Source organism: Epinephelus fuscoguttatus, linkage group LG17, assembly GCF_011397635.1.
Source record: "Epinephelus fuscoguttatus linkage group LG17, E.fuscoguttatus.final_Chr_v1".
Classification (NCBI taxonomy): domain Eukaryota; kingdom Metazoa; phylum Chordata; class Actinopteri; order Perciformes; family Serranidae; genus Epinephelus; species Epinephelus fuscoguttatus.
In genome coordinates, this window is record NC_064768.1 from 31,238,481 (window position 1) to 31,258,974 (window position 20,494).

General features: G+C 40.9%; 1 protein-coding gene across 1 annotated transcript in view; it reads right to left on the reverse strand.

Moving 5' to 3' along the window:
• Positions 1 to 20,494, reverse strand: part of csmd2 (CUB and Sushi multiple domains 2) — a 291,890-nt gene that overhangs the window by 152,348 nt on the left and 119,048 nt on the right. Inside the window, exons 6-7 of the mRNA XM_049602272.1 lie at positions 5,351 to 5,463; positions 3,037 to 3,114 (exon numbers count right to left, since the gene is read on the reverse strand). Of these exons, the coding sequence (XP_049458229.1) occupies positions 3,037 to 3,114; positions 5,351 to 5,463 (191 nt within the window). The remainder of the gene's footprint in view (positions 1 to 3,036; positions 3,115 to 5,350; positions 5,464 to 20,494) is intronic.

Here is a 20,494-nt window from a genome sequence, read left to right on the forward strand (position 1 = left end):
GTTTGGTATAAAAAAATAACTTTTCATAAGGTGAGACGCTACAGGTGAATAGGGTAAAATTATAAAATAACAGATATCATCATGAAACTTCCTCAGCTGATTACTTACAATAGTATGAAAAAAAAAGTATTACAAGTTTTTAAAAATTAATGTTTAATTATGCAAATTCTCATTTAATATGCACTAATTTGCATATATTTAGGAAGATAAAGCTGAGCATCTGATAAAGCCAGGTGCAAAATTATTTTTTCATTTTGTTTGCATATAAGCTGAAAACAAAATTACAGAGGGGTTTAAGGATATCTGCTTTTATTACCTAGAAAATCAAAATATACTGTCCATAGCCTTAAAAAAAAACTCGATTTTTGCCATATTTTTGTGAATAAAATGTCACATACATCAGGCTGGGAATGATTTATTAACAAATCCCTCTTTAAATATCTTCAGAATATAGCTAGGTGTAGAACTGGAAAGTTTGGTGTACATAGGTGCTACAGAGGCTGAGATGTTCGACTTGGAGTATGACAAAAAACTCATTTTGAGAAAACAGCATTCAAAGATTTACATAGGGGAATTTAATACCTTTCTATTGGAAACAATTGCTCACAAACAGAATAAATGTTCAGGCTCTTAGTAATAATAATAATATACTATATTTCAAGCTCATGAATATTGATCATTTCTAATAAACATATTGGCCTACACTGCACAATGCTAACTTTTTGGCAAATTCGGGAGAAACTTGCTGCTGCAAATAGACAAAATGTAATAAAATAAACGTCTAAATGTATAATTTGAAAGTTTTCTTTATAACAGTTTGAAAGAATACATATTCAAGGAGTAAACTAGCCCAAAATCTCAAAATATAAAGACAAGGAGTCACAGGCGGTCAAATCAAATAAAACAAAATACTAGAGACAGGGAGTTTTAAAGAGGAAGCACATTAAGCAAAGAATAAAAAAAGCACTAAAGCAATGCAATTAATAGGAAAAAAAGAAAAAAGTGATTGAAGGTGAAGAGACGTGTGGATTAAAAGCAGAAGATAAAGTCGGAGGTAGAGGAGGATAAAATGAATTGTAAACGGCCTTGAGGCAGGATTACCATTAATGCACCTCTTTTTTGTTCGACAGGTTGTTCTTAAACCCTTCGACATCCCTCTGTGTCGCTCCAGTCAGGTGACTCATGGCTGTCAAGTTGTTAATGTTACAGATGTTCAAATAAAGCTGAATGGGATAATGAACGGCGAGCTCAGACGGAGGGTGAGACGGAACAAGGGCAAGGAAGACTGCCATGGTGAAAACAGCGACCAATGCAATTACTGCTGTCCATTTGCTATTAGAACTGCATCTCGAGCACAGACTCTGCGTCCTTTGTGTCTGTACCTCTTACAGCAGTCAGCATTCACCCTGTTCTCTAGCCAAGGAGTGGAGGAAAAAAAACTTTTAAATGACTTTGAACAAAAGTTGAGACTGGTGAAAAGGACTGCCTGGCATCTTCTCCAACAGACAGATGTACAAGTGGAGACAACTGTTGTTCCAGTTTTAAGACTGATGCAATTCACAGGGATATTCACTGCGTCAGGGTTGCCTTTTCTCTTATGGAGTTCACTTCCTACTGCAGCCATACCTGCTGCTTCTCAACAGTGAAACAAAAGGTGCTAAGCCTTTAACATGTGGGAGGACTGTGGGCATCACATTTCATCATAATAGGTCACTGGTGTCATTCTGCTGTGCAGTGGGAAATAAAGTTTTCATCCAAGACGCATGAGGATAAAAATACACTGTTAACATCAACAGTAAGCCTTTTTTCCGTTTCTACTGCGAAAAGTTGTGGATGGTACCAATGGAACCGTTCCTAACCGTTACCATTTTTGGTCCCCCCTCTGTTGGTGTACCTAACACACAGATCTGGTACTATAAGATGGAGCTATGAACACTGCAGTCTGATTGGTCAATAGCGGGCGGTCACTCTGCTCAGGGCTGAGTTGTGGCTGGTTAGTAGTAGTAGTAGTAAATATGCAATGAAAGGATGTTTTGCTGCCTCTTGCAGCAGCTGTAGTCGAAGAAAAAATAACTAAATTCACTGTGCTGGGATTTTTAAGGTGGAACATTAACTCGTAATGTTACTCAATGCACGAGCTGACGACGTGACTCAATCAACACGCCTTAAATATTCTATATTACAACTTTGACCATCACTTTAGTTTTTATATGACAGACACTTTTAGTAATGAGTGGATCTTCAAATGTTTATATATATATTAATTTCGGCCAGGTTATGTGAACTGCATATATTCTAATTCTCACACAGAGACAAGAAAAGCGATGCATAGCATTGGACTAACGCAACACTAAACCCCTGAGCTTGCCTGAGAAGGACTAATTGCACAAACCCGGTATTTTTAAATATCCCATGGAGAGAGACTCACTGTAGCCTTTTGAGCTATTTTGTTCTGAAAATGTCGGCATGCAGCCTCGTTCTGTGGACAAGAAACGGGGTGCAGAAATACAGTGAGTCCTGGACAGACCAGTTTGTGACAACAACCCCGCCCACATTTAAAGATACAGTTTGCAGTGGAAAACTAAGTACCATGTCTGAAGGATTACTTTTGGTTCCAAAGGTACCATACTGAAAATGTTTGGTGGAAACGGGGCTTAAGTGCATTGCAAAGCGGCGGCAAATAGCTAGCCACTGGGATATACACACACACAGGGTGTTACATGCACTACCATGCAAACCACAGCAAAGAACAGAGAAGCTCGGATTACAACACACACAGCGCAGGCCTGACTTCATTCTCTGCTCAGGATGCCAATACTCTCTTGTATCTTGCTATAGCACAGCATATAGCATATTGCACAACTGTTTGCTGCTACATTGATGTTCTGAATGTCACATACAGCTCTTTTGAGGTAACATTTAGGATAGGGTTGAGTTATTTTCTCCTTTGGTAACTCAGGGGACACTGTACTGGATAAGTGAAACTTTTCATTTCCGGCTTTCTTGCTTATTTGAGAGTTAAATTTTGTAACTTACACACTGATATCTTGTGGTGGTTGTCTTTGCTCGGCAACATCTTTACACCTCGAGACTTCAGTTCAGTCATCTTCTTCACTGTGAGAGAAAACAAAGCGGAGAGACATATGAGACAGCAGGAAGTGAAATAATGACACCCACACATTTTAGCAGTGTCTAAATGTCTACAGCAGATACAGTATATAATATGTGATGTTCCATACACCATTGCCCACGCCCACTCCACGTATGTTCAGAGCCGTTCTGACAAAGCCATTAAATAAAAAGTTCTGCTAAAACTTGTCAAATGAGAAAATGACTGAACTTTTTGACTGTAAAACCCAACTCTTAACATACAATTGTTTGATGTTACGCCATAAAAACGACACATTTAGTTTACATAGAAGAAGAGAGCTCAACAATTTACAATTTCTTTGCATCTCACACAGAAAGGTGCGGGGAATAACATTATTATTATTACATGATTAGGATTACAGGGCACGGCATATGAGAGGCAAAACCACTAAGTTTCAGACAATAAAAAGATGAGGTTTAAATTATTGAGTTTCATAATAATTGCAGAGAAAATAAAACAGCAAAGCCATCACAGCAGAGAAGAAGGCTCATCTAAATGCATACTTATTCGCCAATTTCAAAAACACCATCAGCATTGTCTGTGCACCCCTCCACACTCATCCTATTTAATTACTTTGACGGTTCCTGACAATGGAACTTTACTTGTTTTGCATAAATGTGTTTTTATCCTTTGCTCAGTTTCAGCTGCATTGTGATTCAAAGCTAATCTCAGTTGTGTGTCAAAAAGTCTATTTATTACACATCTGAAAGGAAAATTACAATACAGAGGCTCTTTTCAGATTTGTGATTAGAGTAGGAGGAGTAAGGTATTATTATGTTTCCAGTAAGGAAACTAAGCTATTAAGTGCAGGGTTTGATAGGGTGGGGCTGTTTCCTGTGCCCCGTACGATGAAGACGACTCAAGAAGAAATGAAAGAAATAGAGCAAAAAGAAGATACGCAACCAACAACCGCTTTATCGTTCGAGATGCTGCTGCTGCTGCTGCTGCTGTGGAATCATAACAACTGTCACGATGAGAATGGCTGGTGGGAGGTGGGGGATGGAGGAGTGTTTAATCTAATTAAAGTATTAGCCTCCCGTTTCTCTCTCATCTTCTAAACATATTTATCTAACACTGAACCTGTAAACCCATAGGCTCACCGCCTTGTCTCTCTATCTCTCTTCATTTCATATTTCTCTCTTCTTTCTTTCATCCCATCATCTCTTAGATTTCCAGGTGATGACTGAAGGTGAGATCAGTATATATCACGTTTTTGTGTTGATGAACTTATCTTTTTTCCCTGGTCATGCACGGGAGAGTGTATGTGTGTGTGTGTGTGTGTGTGTGTGTGTGTGTGTGTGCATCCATGTGTGCTCGTGGCCCTCTAATAATAAGTCTTCAAATCCTTTTTTGTTGGACCTGAAAACGATAATGACTGTTTCCTCCCTTCTTCTCTTTTCCCTCCTCAATTCCTTTCCTTGCCTCCTCTCCTTGCATCTCCCTCACACTGAGATGTGAGCAGAACAGACAAGGAGGAGTCAAGGCAACAGGCTTTCTAGACACCCGTGCTTTGTAACAGTCGTTTTAAGGCGACGCCAATTAAATATGATGTGCGGCACAGCTGCATTATCAGCTGTGTGTCGTGCTCTTTATATACATTGTGGGTGCCAAAAGACTTTCGCAAATGATACACGTGTGCATTCCCGCTCATAGCTCCTCCGGCAAGCCTCCTCTCTCTTTAAAATGCATTTCAGGAATTGAGATACTTCACAGAGATTGATTTTGATTGATTTCAGGATCACACGCAGGAGGATGGAGGACAGGGGATATGGGGAGGCAAAATAGAGAAAAGGGAAGAGCCCCCTTTTCCTTTTGTCTTGACAGTGGCGCAAAATAAAAGGCCACTAACATAACATCAACGTTGTTTAGGAGCAAGAATGTGCTCAGCAAATTCCAAGGCAATGTGCCACTTAGTCTGTCCTCTGAGGAGTACAAATGTGTTTCACTTCAAGGCTGTCAATGACTAGATTTTTGTTATTTCTCACATTCAAGTGGAAACTATACTTTGATTTTGTTACAAGAGAAAAGTTCAGTGGCTCACCATAAATATTAGGATTTATCCTTACCTTACCAAGGAGATCTAAATCAAATATGAAAATACAGCAATTATATGCAGACCGTCCTGTCCAAAGTTAAACCTGGCTCACATTATTATTAGTGGTTGGTTTTTTCAAACATCAAAACCTCTCTTCATCTCACCTTGATACTGGGCACTGAAACCTCTTAACTTGTGGTTGCCATCAGAGGTAAAGTGCAGTCGGAGCCAATTCTTGCTGCTAATGATGGGTGAGGGAAGGTTGGGGCCAGTGAACCTGCAGACACACAAACAGAGAGAGATTATTAGCATTTTAGCACATAACAAGCAAATATGAAGGAAGCAGACTGCATACTGTTGTCATATTTCACATATCCTGTACACCCATAAATGGTTTTAACGTCAAAGGCTAGGTATGTACTAGTGCCATGTGTGGCATCAGCATAACCACTGATACACTTCCTTAGTACATGGACAGTAGAAAATGACACTGTTTGTTTCAGATAATCTCAGTGTCACTTTATTTATTATCAGCCGCCAACGTCGCGACAGCTGTTATTGTTTTCACCTTCTGAGTCTGTGTTGGAGTGTGTGCGTCATCATGGCAAAATGAGGTCTTGGTGACAGCTTTTGTAGCAGGAACTATTGCAGAAGTGTTTTTGACTACTTTATACATACAGGTGTCTTTGGTCAGCTTATGTCACAGCGATAGCGTCACAACTGAGTACGAAATAAAGGCTGAGTTATAAGATGGGTGTGGTCCAATGCTAGGGGGCCAGAAGTAGGGGGTAGGAAGTAAGGAAGGAGCAACTGGGCATCCTACTTTATGCTCCTTGTCCACACTCGTTTTAAGTTGCAATAGCTGTGTTACTGATTGTAAATGCAGCTGGAGTATTCCCATTGCAGGATGGTCTTTAGTTTATCCATTCATTTCATTTACTGTGTCCAGGCATGGCCTTGTGGACACAATCAGCTAGGAGTAGAAAATGTTACTGTGTTAGGTATATTGTATCCTGCTGTATTTCATGCACATCATTTCTTCTAAAGTAACATCTCTGACATCTTCCTTTCACTCTATCAGCTTGGACCTGTGCTTGCTCATGCTTCTGTTTTGTGTCATAAAGCAAATATGTAATCCATCAGATTTCCAATAAAGTCAAGCGCAATAGCGGACAATATATTATAGAGGCTGGCAGAAGCTGCCAGTCTTCGTGGTGTCTGTCTTGTTTGTTTATGGTAATTATCCTAATGTTTTAAAATTAATGTGGCCTTGAGTTAGAGATGTTAAAATGTTACACCTTTAAGATCTATTAAAAGGAGGGTCTGGTACTCAAGGGGAACTGAAATGTTAACGACTCTTAACCAAACTGTGGCCCAATAAAAAATGGGAGCAGGAAAGACCAGCAGTGGCATTTGCAGAGAAAGGACACTCCTTTTATTGCTTTGAAAAAAGCAATGGTGAATTATATTTCACAAACACTTATAGTGCCTCCTGATCTGTATGCTAATGAGGGCTGTTGCTTACCAGGCACTTCTTTAGTTGTTAAAGCCAAAGTCATTTGGGAACACATCATGTTTTATCTGGAGACACACAAGCACAATCTCTCTCACACACACACACACACACACTCATAAACACACATACAGTATGCGCACCTCCATGCCTAGGCACACATTCAGACAAATGTGCGCATAAATTCCACTCGTCCATCTGTAAATTACATTTCCCCAACTGTGTCCACCTCCCAAACCTGCTAATTCACTCTATAGAGTAGATACATACTGAGGCTCACCTCCAACCAGCTTTTATTAATACCACAAGAAAATAAGCAAAGAGAAAGCAAAATGGAAATGCGATTAAATAATTCAATAAAACTGAGAACTAGACTCTAAATAGGTATGCGACACATCTTGCAAGCTAATAACTGTTCATCTTTGAATGCAAAAACAAATTTTGGGGTACTGATGCCACAAGGACAAAGGAATAAAACAGCTTTGAGCACACAGTTCCAACCCAAAAAAAAAGATAGGGATCTACCAAGAGGAGATACTGAGTTTAGAGAGGGTGTTTGGTGGAGATACAAGACCGGCTGCACTGCAGAGCTCTCTGAGGATCAATTAAAATCATGTAGGATTCTAGATGTAGACAGAATAAGCTTTTATTTAAAAAAGAAAAAACAGAGCACTATATCCATTTATAAAGTAAACTCTTGCTGCAGTGGGGCGTCAGCTTCACTGTACAGTAGCTAAACTTACTAGCTGAGCTGAACACAAGTTCAACTGAAGGATCGGAGGGAGAGACAGAAAGAGTGGAAAGGACTTTTTGAAAGGGTTTTGGGCAGCAGTGAGGACAAAGCGCACGGCAGAAATGAGACAATGATTAAATGAGAAAGAGAGATGGTATATCAAAATGTCAGTGATTCAGCTTCTTCAGCAACACTGCGCACAGACAGCAGAAGAGACAGTGTGTCACTGATGAAACTTAAGCGAGTCTCCTGCTGTTTCCCATGGCTGCTTTCAGCGTGTCGCAGGTGTGGCCACAATTCCCTCACTTACAAGTCAGTGACACAAGTGACTTCAACCCTTGGTGAAGAGATTTCGACTGAGGGAAGGCTTCACTAATCAAACGGTTATGTTCAAGTCACAAAAGGTGAAGGTCAGGGTCAGGAGCATGGATGGCGTTGACCCTATGTTCTCTCCAGGCGAGGGAGCTCCGTTTTATACTTGCGTCAAAGGCCTGATTATAAAAGTGGGTGTTGTGAGAGTGAGTGTTGATCACAGTATGTGAGCAACATTTTCCACAAGCTCACTTGCTCAAGTGACACTGTCAAAGTCAGAAGCTCTATGAAAATGCTGAACTGAGACTTCTGTACTGCATTATCCACCGGCTATTTTGCTGCTTATGTTCACCTCATCAGTTCATCTTGTATTTGCTTCACACAAACCACTTCTGCTTCTTCTAATAATTCAAAAAATACTTAACACTGACCATCCACCAAGTGATTTTAACCCAGAAGAGACTAATCCTACCATCTTTCAGCAATAAAATTAAAGGTTCTGCAATTGTTAATTTCAATTAAGAATAGGTATAAAATAACCATACCATTATTTTCTTCTTTTATTTGGAGCTTTGAAAGAAACAAAAAAACAACTGAATTAACAAAAGACTCAAAACAGTAAAACTTTTCTTTTTTAAATTGAATTTCAAGGTTTCTGAGAACTATAATTTCAAGTGTTGCAGGTTTCTGTATTTACAACTTCACTATCCCCCTGCCGTGTTTCATCATATGACCTTATGAGGACGATGAATTCACGAGATTAGGCAATCAAACAGGAATCCAGCCCTGATTTGCTACATATCCTAGCCTGAATAGCTCCCACGGCAAAACCAATACTGCCAAATCTCTATCAGTGGACCCATTTCTACCATCACATGATATACACTGTCATATCGCCCAACCCTACCTGTCTAATATGCGGTCAAGGAAACATGGTTTCCAACAAGACAGGTTGCATTATCAATGTTAAATTCGTGTACACTTGGTTGTCCTTTTCCTGCACTGAACCCAACTACTCCTGACTTACAGCTTGGCCCTTTATCTAAATCATGATTGATGCAAACGCAGAGTAAACCAAGAAAAAACATATAAAATGTCCCACATCAACTCAGTCATATATATCCTCTGTCTTTACTGGCATTCTCTCTTCTTCTTAATATTTTTTAACATGGGCATAATCAGGTTATTTATCTGATCACATTATTATTTGTCCCTTATTTCAGCGTGGCCGGGAGGCTTCATGGTATAATGAAAATGAGGTGTAAATGTAAAGCCATGTCGTACCACACTGGCCTTGATTTACAACGGCAAGTGCAACACTGATAAAGTGAGTCGGCATGCCTCAGGAGATGTTTTATCACTTTAGAAAAGATGAAGCATTGAGGAGGATCATGTAGTGTCTGGCACATGTGCGTCTGGAGTGGTACTAGAACAGAGAGTGCCAGAATCACCTCTGGCTCTAAGTACATAGCCGGGTCCTGAGACAGCTCAAAATCCTGGTGCTATATCTCACACCTATGAATTACAGTGTTTGATCCCCACCGCCCACATGCACGTACAAAGGCCTCCAAACACCAAAGTCGAGATTTTAATACAAACAGACCTGTCAGAGTTACTCCCCTTTCCACCAAAGGGACAAATAAAAATGTCCTTTGAATTTAAGGGCAATTTGAGCTGGAATCAACTTTCATTAATACACAACAAGCAAGCTAAAGATTGCCCTGAGATTGTGATGAAATGCAGCAGTGGCAGAGGATAAGGAACTGATGGGTATGCCATTTAGGATTAGGAGATTAATAAATATGGGATGAGGGATGAACAGACCACCATAAATATCAGTCTGACCTAGTGTCACCTCTGCCTCTCCTCATTTCACTGTCCGCCCCTTCTTTTTTGCTGAAAACATTAAAGTTTTAGGGTGAAAGTGACCATGGGGAGCAACAGAAAAAGTCCTGAGCTGGCTGATGGAGGTCTCCTGAAGGGTGTTGCAGCCACTTCTATAGTTCCTTTGCACCTCACCCTCTCGCTGGCTCTCTGTCTAACAGACCATATTAGATTTTATGCGGAATTGTCTTGAGAGTGCAGTGCTAAATCAGTTTCCATTTCCAGGCCCCAAAGCTCCTCAGTCTGAGTCAGACTTTTGATGATTGTCCAAGAAATGTATTTTTGGGCAAGGCAAGGTGATAGAGGCAGCCAGTGGTGTTCTTGACTGAGGGGACTGAGCTGTGAACGACACACTGACACACACAGCTTTCTGAAAAACAGCGAGGTTTCTATGCAGCGGTTCAACTTCCATTTACATTTTTTGTTATCAACATTCATAAAAGACCTGGAAGTGGTTTCATGGTTACACAACTCCACCGGCAACATCCGATTTCCGAGTATCTGAAGTCAGATTTGCAAATCTGTGTTGCTTAGACTTGTCTTTTCTCTGTCATGTTATGATTGAGGGTCTTAAGAATATGCAAGACCAGTCAAATCCATTTACGTAACACCAGCATAGAGATACTTTCCATACTGATGAGATGTGACTCATTATATAGTTAATGCCTTTCAGGATTTTGAACAAAGGTCGCCGTCATCCGGCAATTCAGCAACCCTTCCTCGTGGAATGGGCCTTTTTCCTGCTTTATATTCATCGTTTCATGTCATCTGTTTTCTGTTCGTGGGGCAGGGTGTCAAATTAGTCTATGCATAATCAGTGATGGGCGGAGTTTAGGTGTCAAAGGTGACTGCCACCACATTAGGATCAAACACTTTAAATCACCGTTCAGCGCATGAAATCATTGTGATGTAGCATCAGATGACCACATATATGCGTCCATGTGTGGGTGGCTGCATGCGTGCGGTGGGGAGGTTCTGGACGAAGAACGTCCCCGTTAATTGCAGCTTCTTTGGTAGATCAATCAGAGCTCTGCTCAGTATGCAGGACCTGGTGCTTACAGCAGACCGGGGGTCACAGTGACTTTAAAGCCAAAACTTTCAGCATTTTAATGAGGCTATGTGAATTATAGCACAGGCCAGTCCATCCAGATGTACACGGCCACACATGTACACACATACAAACACTTAGTTACAAATGCGTACGCAGATATCAATAAATTCTCCCTCTCTCTTTCACTCTCTAGCACACACCTTCTGAGGTAAAACTAATCAGTGTGTTAGACCCTTAAGTCCAGAATGGCAGTATTAAAGCACTGGCAGTAGAGCTGTAGCTGTGACCTTCAGATGTAACCGAGACCAGACATACACCGGGGCTTTAAATTAACCACCAGAGCCCAATGCTCCAAAACACAAAGAGCCCTCAATATTGTTCATTCATTTCTTCAAACAACAACCACCCAGGCAGTAAAAACCATCACCCTTACACTATAAGCTAAGGCCGAAGTATTAAGAGAGGCCTTCAAGCCAGTTATGTCTCATGGGTCTGTGCTGCACCAGGCTGAACCACTGAGCGAAAAAAAAAAGAAGGCATCACAGAGGAGGTTGAAACCTCCACCAGCACCACTAAAACTTCAGAGCCCATCAGAGCCAACATGCCTACTTTCCCCTTAGAGTCTCTGGTCCAACAGAGCCAAAATGTCTGTTCTTTTCCTCTCTCAGCCCTCATGAATTATTCATGGATGGACCTCTAGCCCCATCAGAGAGCCTTGTTAAATCTTCTGAGAGATTCCTTTCTTCCTTTTCCCACAACTCATTTTCTGCCCTCGCAGAACATATAATATGGACACTGATTGAAAGAAATTTCCTTTTGGGAAGAACAATACACCAGCCATCATCGTGGATCCCTTTCCATTATTCTCTTTTCAGTTTCTTGAAGCCTATCTTGAAGCTTCCAACAAATGCCCTTTAATTGCACTCATTTTAAAAAACAGCGTACATAGATGTCAAACACATCCACAGTTTGGGGATGTCTCTATGGGTACAACTACCACATGATCTTCCCATGATCCTGCCATTCATAACCAATCATTATACATATATTTCCTCCTCAATCCTGACTCAGATCTGTTTTTCAAAGACGGGAAAATATGAGAGTGATTGAGGACACACTCTTTCAATTTTGATACCTTTGCAGATTCAAACTAACCTTATTGGCTACTCTTTCATGCTGTTTCATTTCCTTCACCAAAGAGAAATGTATAGCAGCAGCCACACCAGCACAAGTCTCGAGCTGATGAAGTGTGAAGTATTTTCCTTTTCGAGGACATGATATTCACCTCAAAAAATGTGTCAGGTCTGTCAGGGACATCAGCATTGTTTAGGTCATGGCGACAATCTGTCAAGTTAACTGTGAGAGCTGTGTGTAGAGGAAGATTGTTAGGTGAAGAATGGGTTGAAGTTAAGGCAGCAGCTTTGGATTGTGCTGATAAATATAAAAGTTCATTTCTATGGCTGACTTGGATTGCAATAATCAAAAGTTAGAATATACTGAGGTAAGGCTCTCAACAGTGACTGATCAGCTTGAGACCAAACTGGTTCGGAGCTGGCTGGCCAGTTAATTAAAGTTTTTTCCCATCATTTAGTACTGGAGTTGCTGCATTTGCCAGCACTTCAGAGGCTGAATCTCAGCCCAGTTGCCACAAGCACTGTACATTTCTGCAAACCACAGATTACACATTACGTTCCTTTCACATAATTTCAATGTTCTTAAAGTGATGTAGTTCTGATAACACGTATGTGAGCTGACTTTATCATGGAGAGGTGGAGGCGATGGTAGCTGGTGTAACACCTAAGTAAGATGGCTGCCAAGCTGCAGGCCACTGTTCAAGACCAAGAACATAACTGTTGCAACCAATTGCCATGATTACGGCACCAAAACTGGGTATTTTAAGCCAAGACATGATCGTTTCCTAACCATAGCTTAGTGGCTTTTGTGCCTAAATAACCACACATTACCACAGCGTTGTTGAAATCTAAAGTTGCCACAGATCTGCTACATAATAAGGTACAGACCTTACATATCCATGATTTGCAAAAATGTACAATACCTACATTTATTCTGGCAACTTGGCTCCTAAACCTACACTTTATGCACAACTCAAACTGATGCATTATGTGACACCTGGCTTTAGTTTTGCTTTATTTGGTTCAGTTACAAACTGTTAGATTGCACACATATCTTAAGATGATATAAGAGACAGATTTTCATGCCAGAGCATTAAAACGATACATTCCCATGCCTAAATTTAAGAGGGTGACTCAATTAATTCATTCCAAACCAAAGCTAATTTCTAGTGAATCTATCCAAAAAGTTAATTTGCTACTTGCACCATGACCTTTTCACGCTTTAAAAGTGTGAAAGTAACCTACGGAGATGTTCTGATAACAGCCAAAAAGGCATACAGACAAGCAGACGAAATGGGGCAGAAACATAAACTCGAGCAGCTCAATTCATGGAAGTAAAGAATTTAGTGCCACTTGTTCTGCAATTGATTCCAGTGTCAGTGTGATTTATTACTCTTCTTCAAAAAGTCAAGGTGGATGTAGGCAAAGTCACAGAGAGCAAAGCATTAGGACTAAACTGCTATTGAATGGACTGTGGAACAATGCTGATGAGGAAACCATACAGAGCCTAATAGCTTAGATTATTGAATGTTTGCCTTCAACAAAATGACCTACACAGGCACAAATGACTTGTTTGACTAAGATGAAGCAAAACAAAAACCACAGAAATTATCAAACCAGTGACTTTTCTCTCCATCTCTCTCGTTCTGCTTCATTTCTGTCAAACCCACCTCACATGACACTTCGATATCATCACCGAGGAAGGTTGCAGAAGACACACACAAAAACACACACCACTAATACACAAACGTACACATCATCAATCACATCACACAACTGACAAAGAATGTGTTTGCACTTCTCAATGGGTGTAATCGTCTGCGGGCGGTATTGGATCTGTGGTTAACGGGAGAGAAACAAATGAGTTTCCAAGGTCACTCTTAAAAGCGGCAGTGATAATTGAGCCCTCCCTGTAGATCTATCAAACACAACAATAAACAAATGCCAATAATATCCTAGGGCCGATTGCAGGGACATCTTCCTTGTCTTTTGCAGGAGGCTTGAAAAGATATACGCGGACAAAAAGAGGTGAGAAAGACACAGCAACCATTTCAGGGTGATGAAGAAAAGCCAGGTGGAGAAGCACTTAGTGAACACAGAAATTCAAGGATTGAGTAAAATCATAGTGAGTTCTGTTCAAAACAAATCATTCTCAAGGTTGAAGCATACAGTGGCTGCATTTAATATGTGTGATTCGAAGATCGTACCTCCTACTACCATCAAAGCTCAATGAATGATTCTGACAGCAGCACTTCCAATGTTCAACTACTTACCTTTCTCCTCCACCTAAGACGCTACGCTCCATGACTGTTAAGAAGAAAATTCCTTTTGTAAAACATCAAAGTATAGACTATAATGACTCATACAGCCAGTGCCAATGCCTGCATACAAGCACTGCAAACTGAGGCGTCAGTGAAACTGCTTTGACGCTCCCTCCGAAGAAAGCAAAATCAACAATGAGTGGATTTATCCCACAAACAACTGCTAACCTGACTCCATCCAAAGGTGACGATAAACTGCCTACCAGCACCTCTAAGGCTCATCAATTAAAACAAATACATGTTGTTTAATACTGAAATTTAAAGACAGAAAAAAAAGTTTTGGTGTTGGAGGTTTCTACTGGTTGCCTGGCAACCGCATGATGATGAAACCACAACTTGTAAAACCACAACTTGTTTTCACACTTTGTTTTTTGGTTTGCATGAGATATAACATGTTAATTAGTGAGCTTTAGGGGTAATGGTAGGAGGATTTTCTTAACCCTACAGAGTCAGGCGAGTTGTTACCCAGTTTCCAGTCCATACTAAGCAAAGCTCAGCAGCTGCTATCTTCAGACATGAGAGTGCAACTGACTTTCTCATCTGACTTTTGGCAGTGTTGAACTATTCCTTCACAACAAACGCGAGTGTCTTAACATAAGGAACATTCATTTGCAGTCCAAGCAAGTGACGAGATCCTCTCCAACCTGCAGCTGTTTTCACTTGTAATAACATAAAGAACTGAAGAGTCACTATCACTCAGTTTAAGATGGACATCTATGCTTCGCTGGACAATTTCTCTCTCTCTGCCTCCTTCTCCACATCTCTCCGTCTATTCCCACTGTGGTTTGTGTGCACGAGCTGTTAGTTTTTCAGAGTCGGTCTGAGATGACGCAGTATGTGAGGAGACAGGTGAAACCATGCTAATGATATTGAACCTGGCAACACTGTCACATCCCCCAAACGCAGCCGGCACATTGTGTTCCCTTGATACCGGAGCATCCTTAAATAACTACATTGTTATGCTCGGAGAGAAGCGTCTATGGGTTTTTGCATGCATCATTGTTTGTATTTATTTGTAGATGTGACTTACTGCATGTCCGTGTTCAGTATGTCCCTCTCGGAACAAGCTTCAACAGAACGCTCATTTAATGTCAGATGCTAGCCCGTCCTCACAAGACTGACGATCACAGTAACAATGCACAATAAAGCACCAAAGAATCTTTTTCTGTTTGTTGATGAAAAATACATTTCAATACTGTTTTCTCTTGTATTAACAAATTGTACAATATAACTTAATTCTGATAATGTATACTTTTACATATACTTACCCTAAATGACGACTGTTGGCTCGAGTAAATGCCAAATGTATGCATCATATTTTTTTTTGTAATTATTTTTGAGGTTCATGTGGTCATTAAATGCACGCATGATTTAACAGCAGCCCATTAGTAACAGCAACTTACTGGCATTCATAAAACTAAATGGCTTATAAACCTATGTTGCCATACAATCTGCTCCTGTGCACTTTTTATAATGAAGGCACTGAATAGTGCAGAGTCAGAATTTTCCCTTTTAAACAATAAGCCCCTAGGCTCCCACGTATTAAAGGGTAGCGCAGTACATAAAGGTCGGCATAAAGTATAAAGCAAACTAATTAACTACAAGTGGGAAAATACATAAAGTAATACCGACCATTCAAATCCATCTATGTTTATTTTGAAAGGCTATACATGAGAAATTCGACGGGTTATTCTTTTATTTGACCTCTTTTTTATCCAAATCCTTACACAACTATCTGCTTGAATTGGCAGAGGAAGAGAGTGAGAAAATAGACCAGCAGAGGATTAATGATAGGGAGACATTTTTACCACACCAAAGTGCTTGGAAAAAAAAGACCCACCATGTCTATACTTGTACATCATTTTTGGATTCAGTAGCTTCCATTCGCACTCTTCAGCTTTACTCTAAATCACCCACTCCAATATACAACTACTATTTTAGCTCTTACATCTACTGCAATGGTCTCCTTATCTTTTACTATTGTTAGTTATGAGTGATTCCTTTCTCAATTCCCACTGCACTGATTTTCTCTGGCATCTTTTCAGATGGACTCTGAAGAGGCTGCCTGAATAGAAATAAATAAGACTAAAACTCCTGTGCCAGCGCTAAGTCGTCCATAGCACCATCACAGAACCAATGCCATTTTTTCCAGGCCCATTTTTTGTGCTTGCACCTGTTCCAAGATCCAAATGCTCCTCGTTGCACCAAGGTGGGTGGTGTAGAGCAACCAAGGGTCGTGATTATGCAGATCAGGTGGTGCAGTGCAGTTTCTGGACGCTTTTTGGCAAGACACTGGACTCACATTACCACCTACTCAGACCAAATCTAATCACAAAGGCACCACACAGAATTATGTGGCTGTCATTGGTGGAAGGCACAAGGTGACCTCCCCAAAAGCACGTCAAGACACTTTCATGCATGTGGAATTGTGCTTTTTCTTTTAATTGACAAAAATGCATCCAACGTGCGTGTAAATGATGATCAATATACATTTCAAAACGTACAGAGGGCAGAGTCTGATTGGATGGGTTATTCTTAACGATAATGTTATCCACAACAGTCTGTAGGATATATAATGTTCTTTTCCTTTTAGTTTATTAAATCCCTGGAGCTATTATACACAAAAAGGATGTATGTGTTCCTATTGTAGTCTCAAATCTGACGGATGCACTTTGCTTTGCTGCACACGGGTTGTGTAACAAACAGTTAGAATGAAAAATATTTTATTGTACTAGGTAATGTAGTTGTCTTCTGTCTTATTTTCAGCGTGCGCATCATTACCCATGGCCAGGAACTGCAGTGTCTCCAGAAATGTAAATCCAACTTTTAAAAAAAAGGGACATTATCTGCTCTTGGAGGCATATTTAAGGTGTATATTTGTTATTTTAAAAAAAATGCTTTCTGAGGATGAAATCTATTTTCTCCTCAGAGAAGTTGGCTTCTTCCAGCCCATTAGGAAACTGTCTGCTGCTTTTAAACTGGATGAGAGGAGCTGATTTGATTTGAGGCTGATCATCCTTCTCTGCCTTTCTTCCAGTTTGTGCTGTGCTGCTCCACCATTACGATTGTGCCTGCAGTCACTAAATTTACTGAATTGGGTGATCACATTTGTATATTTCTGCTATGAGTTTGTCAGTTTAAAAAAAACATGTCTGTCAGTTTCAGCATACATGGCGTAATATACAAAGGGCTCAAGCTTTGAACTGGATGGATGGTGGTAACATTTCTGATTGATAAACAACCACTCAACTTACTGGCTGGGTCCCACCGGAAAAATAAGCCATCCATCCATCCATTTTCATCCGCTTATCCAGAGCCAGGTCACAGGGGCAGCAGGCCGAGCAAAGCACCCCAGACATCCCTCTCCCCAGCAACACTTTCCAGCTCCTCCTGGGGGACCTCAAGGAGTTCCCAGGCCAGACGAGATATGTAATCCCTCCAGTGTGTTCTGGGTCTGCCCCGGGGCCTCCTACCAATGGGACGTGCCCGGGACACCTCCAGCGGGAGGCGCCCAGGAGGCATCCTACTCAGATGCCCGAACCACCTCGACTGATCCCTTTCGACGCGAAGGAGCAGCGGCTCTACTCCAAGCTCCCTCCGGATGTCTGAGTTCCTCACCCTACCCTAAGGATGAGCCCAGCCACCTCACGGAGGAAACTCATCTCTACCGCTTCTATCTGCGACCTCATTCTTTCGGTCACTACCCAGAATTCATGATAGGGTTGGGACGTAGATGGTAAAATAAACCAAAATAAACCAAAAGACAAAACACAGTTGGGCGTCATAGCAACGATCTGTGAAGTAGAATGCTTTCTACATCAGATGATCATTCACTACAGCCAGGGCATAAGGACAAATACCAGTTCTCAGTGTTACTCTGTATTGATCACGTAGCAAAGCCACAATGCCTGAAAATGCATGACCAAATTCAATCTACAGTTGTGTATCCTTCTGGCCTTGAGGCTGGATTCCAAGTATAAACTGAACTCATAAAAGTCAACTCTTCAAGTGATGGTCTTCCAGATGGAAAATGTAATTATCAATCACTTCAGTTTCGATGTCAGCATGATGCTAACAACCACTAAAGGTTAAATTACTTCCTCTAACATCTCTCCATGATTTTCTAATTTCTAATTTCCTCTTTGGTGAAAATGCTGTTGAGTATTTAGATTCGAAGATCGAGCTGAAGAGGCTGATTGTCTCAACTTGTAAAGTAAAAGTGATTTTCCTATTCTGATTATTAAGCCACATGTTTGGCCGTCTCCTGCATGTGGTAATGAGCCACTCAGACAAGCTGGAAAAGGGTAGTGGATGAACCCCATATGGACATCTGGTGTCCCAGTTGCTCCTCTCTTTCATCTCATCCAGACTCCCCTGTCCCTTGTGGCACTGCTCACTCAGTGTCTGAGCATATTACAGTGTGTCTCTTTCTTTCTTTTTTTTTCATAAAGAATAAAACTTCAGTGTGTTTTTCAAGTTTTTTCTGATCACGCACTGTCTCACTGAGGCTGTGAGAATAGATACGAGCTCTGAGATTTCCATGACGGGCAAGAACGGCAAATGCGGGAGAAAGATGGCTTCATGGTGGGAGGAAGAAACAGGCAAGAGATGAGTAGCGTCCAGAGTACATAGGGAATGAGTCATCCAGGCACCGAGAGCTGCCAAAACGTAACCACAACTTCTATTTTCAGTGCCTCTTCTTCCGCATTGTCGCTCCTGCTGTCCACCCTCAGTAGTTTCTTTTTCCCAAGAGCTCCGTGTACTTGTTTTCTTTTAATTAGTTTGAGGGTCGCTGACAAAGCCTTTCTATTGTGAACCCATTCCAAGACACTTCCTAATGCTTGAACTGAAAAGTATGGGATGCAAAAAAAAGATAGAGAAGGCCTTTATTCCACCGATGTGTTCACTGGCCCTTTGTCTGCCTCTCTCAGTTCATTTTATAAAGATTAGCGTTTGTTCTCTCTCTTTTGCCATCGCTCCCTGTAATCCCCCTCTCTGTCTTAGTCCGCTGCTCCATGCCTACTTTTGGGACAATATACAATGCAAATGGATGCCACATTTAGTATTATCTGCTCTGTCTTTCTGTTTCCCAAACACAAGAATCAGAAGAAGGAAGGACCAGGATGAGAAATGAAATGGCGTTGAACAGTGTGCCTGTTGTGTCCTACATTCAGGGGCTGTTAACGATTCAGGGTAAGAAGTACGTACGCATGCAGACAGTTGGAGGACAGATTGTAAAACTTTGATCAGACAGGTGGAGCAACAGAAAATTCCAATCCCAAATCCAGATGGCTGGCCCTGCTGAGAGAGGGATGGCGAAATCAAAGTATTCAAACAACCATTGTGGACTGGCAGGTGATGGGAGCTTTGATGACAGCCTCTTAGAGCAGTTGATGGGGATATCTGAAAAAGCTAACGAAACTTAGTAAGTCGTGGAGACAGATTCATACCTGAGTGCAGGCAGCTGTTTTCACACATTTGGTCTCATCTAAAAAACACATATACACACATATGGATGAATTAAAAGGCACAAGACAAAAGTCCAGATGTTCAATGAGAGGCAGCAAAATTATTTATCATGATGGATTGATTATCATTTCATGTGTGTTATCATTAACACACAAAATTCCGAAAGCCCCCTCTCACGTCACAACAGCTCATTTTGGGCTTGTGGGTGTGTTTTGCTCTCAATCTGTTCAAAGTGATCTTTGATCCTCCTTCAACATGTTACACTAAACTTCAAACAGGCCAGGTAGAATTAAGCCTTTAAGTTGTCTGGAAAAGTGGAAGTGGGCCAAGTTCTCCTCCATACAGCAGAGAGATATTCACCCGGGCTGATAGAGCCTGATCTCTTCTTCCATTAGCCTTTATTGGTCTTCCGGTCTAAAACCATTCGAGGGAGATAACACACCCTCATATAGTCTTTTATGGTTATATACTTTATACAGCTTTAAAGTTATTAATCTATTTCATGTGTTTCTGCTTTATCTTCTTTTATCACCCCTACGCAACGTTAAGAGAAGGAGATTGCGGGTAAATATTAAAGTCATCAATCGGGTAAAGTGGGAGGAAAAAGGATGGAAAACAACTTCAAGGTAGAAGAGAAATGCTATTTTTTATAAATCACCTATGAACATGAACGATTTGTCGTAAAACCACCATCCAATTAAAAGAGGCCCCTCCATCTGCTTCTTCCTGAGTCAGCGCCGACCTTTCACCCCTCTTCCACCTTCGCCGTGATAAATCCACTGCCTCTGCTCACCGCAGGTGTGCGTTACGATACAGATGATAGAAAGCACCCATTAACTAGAGTTTACATGGACAAAAATACAAGGAAATCCAACAGTACACATTGTACACA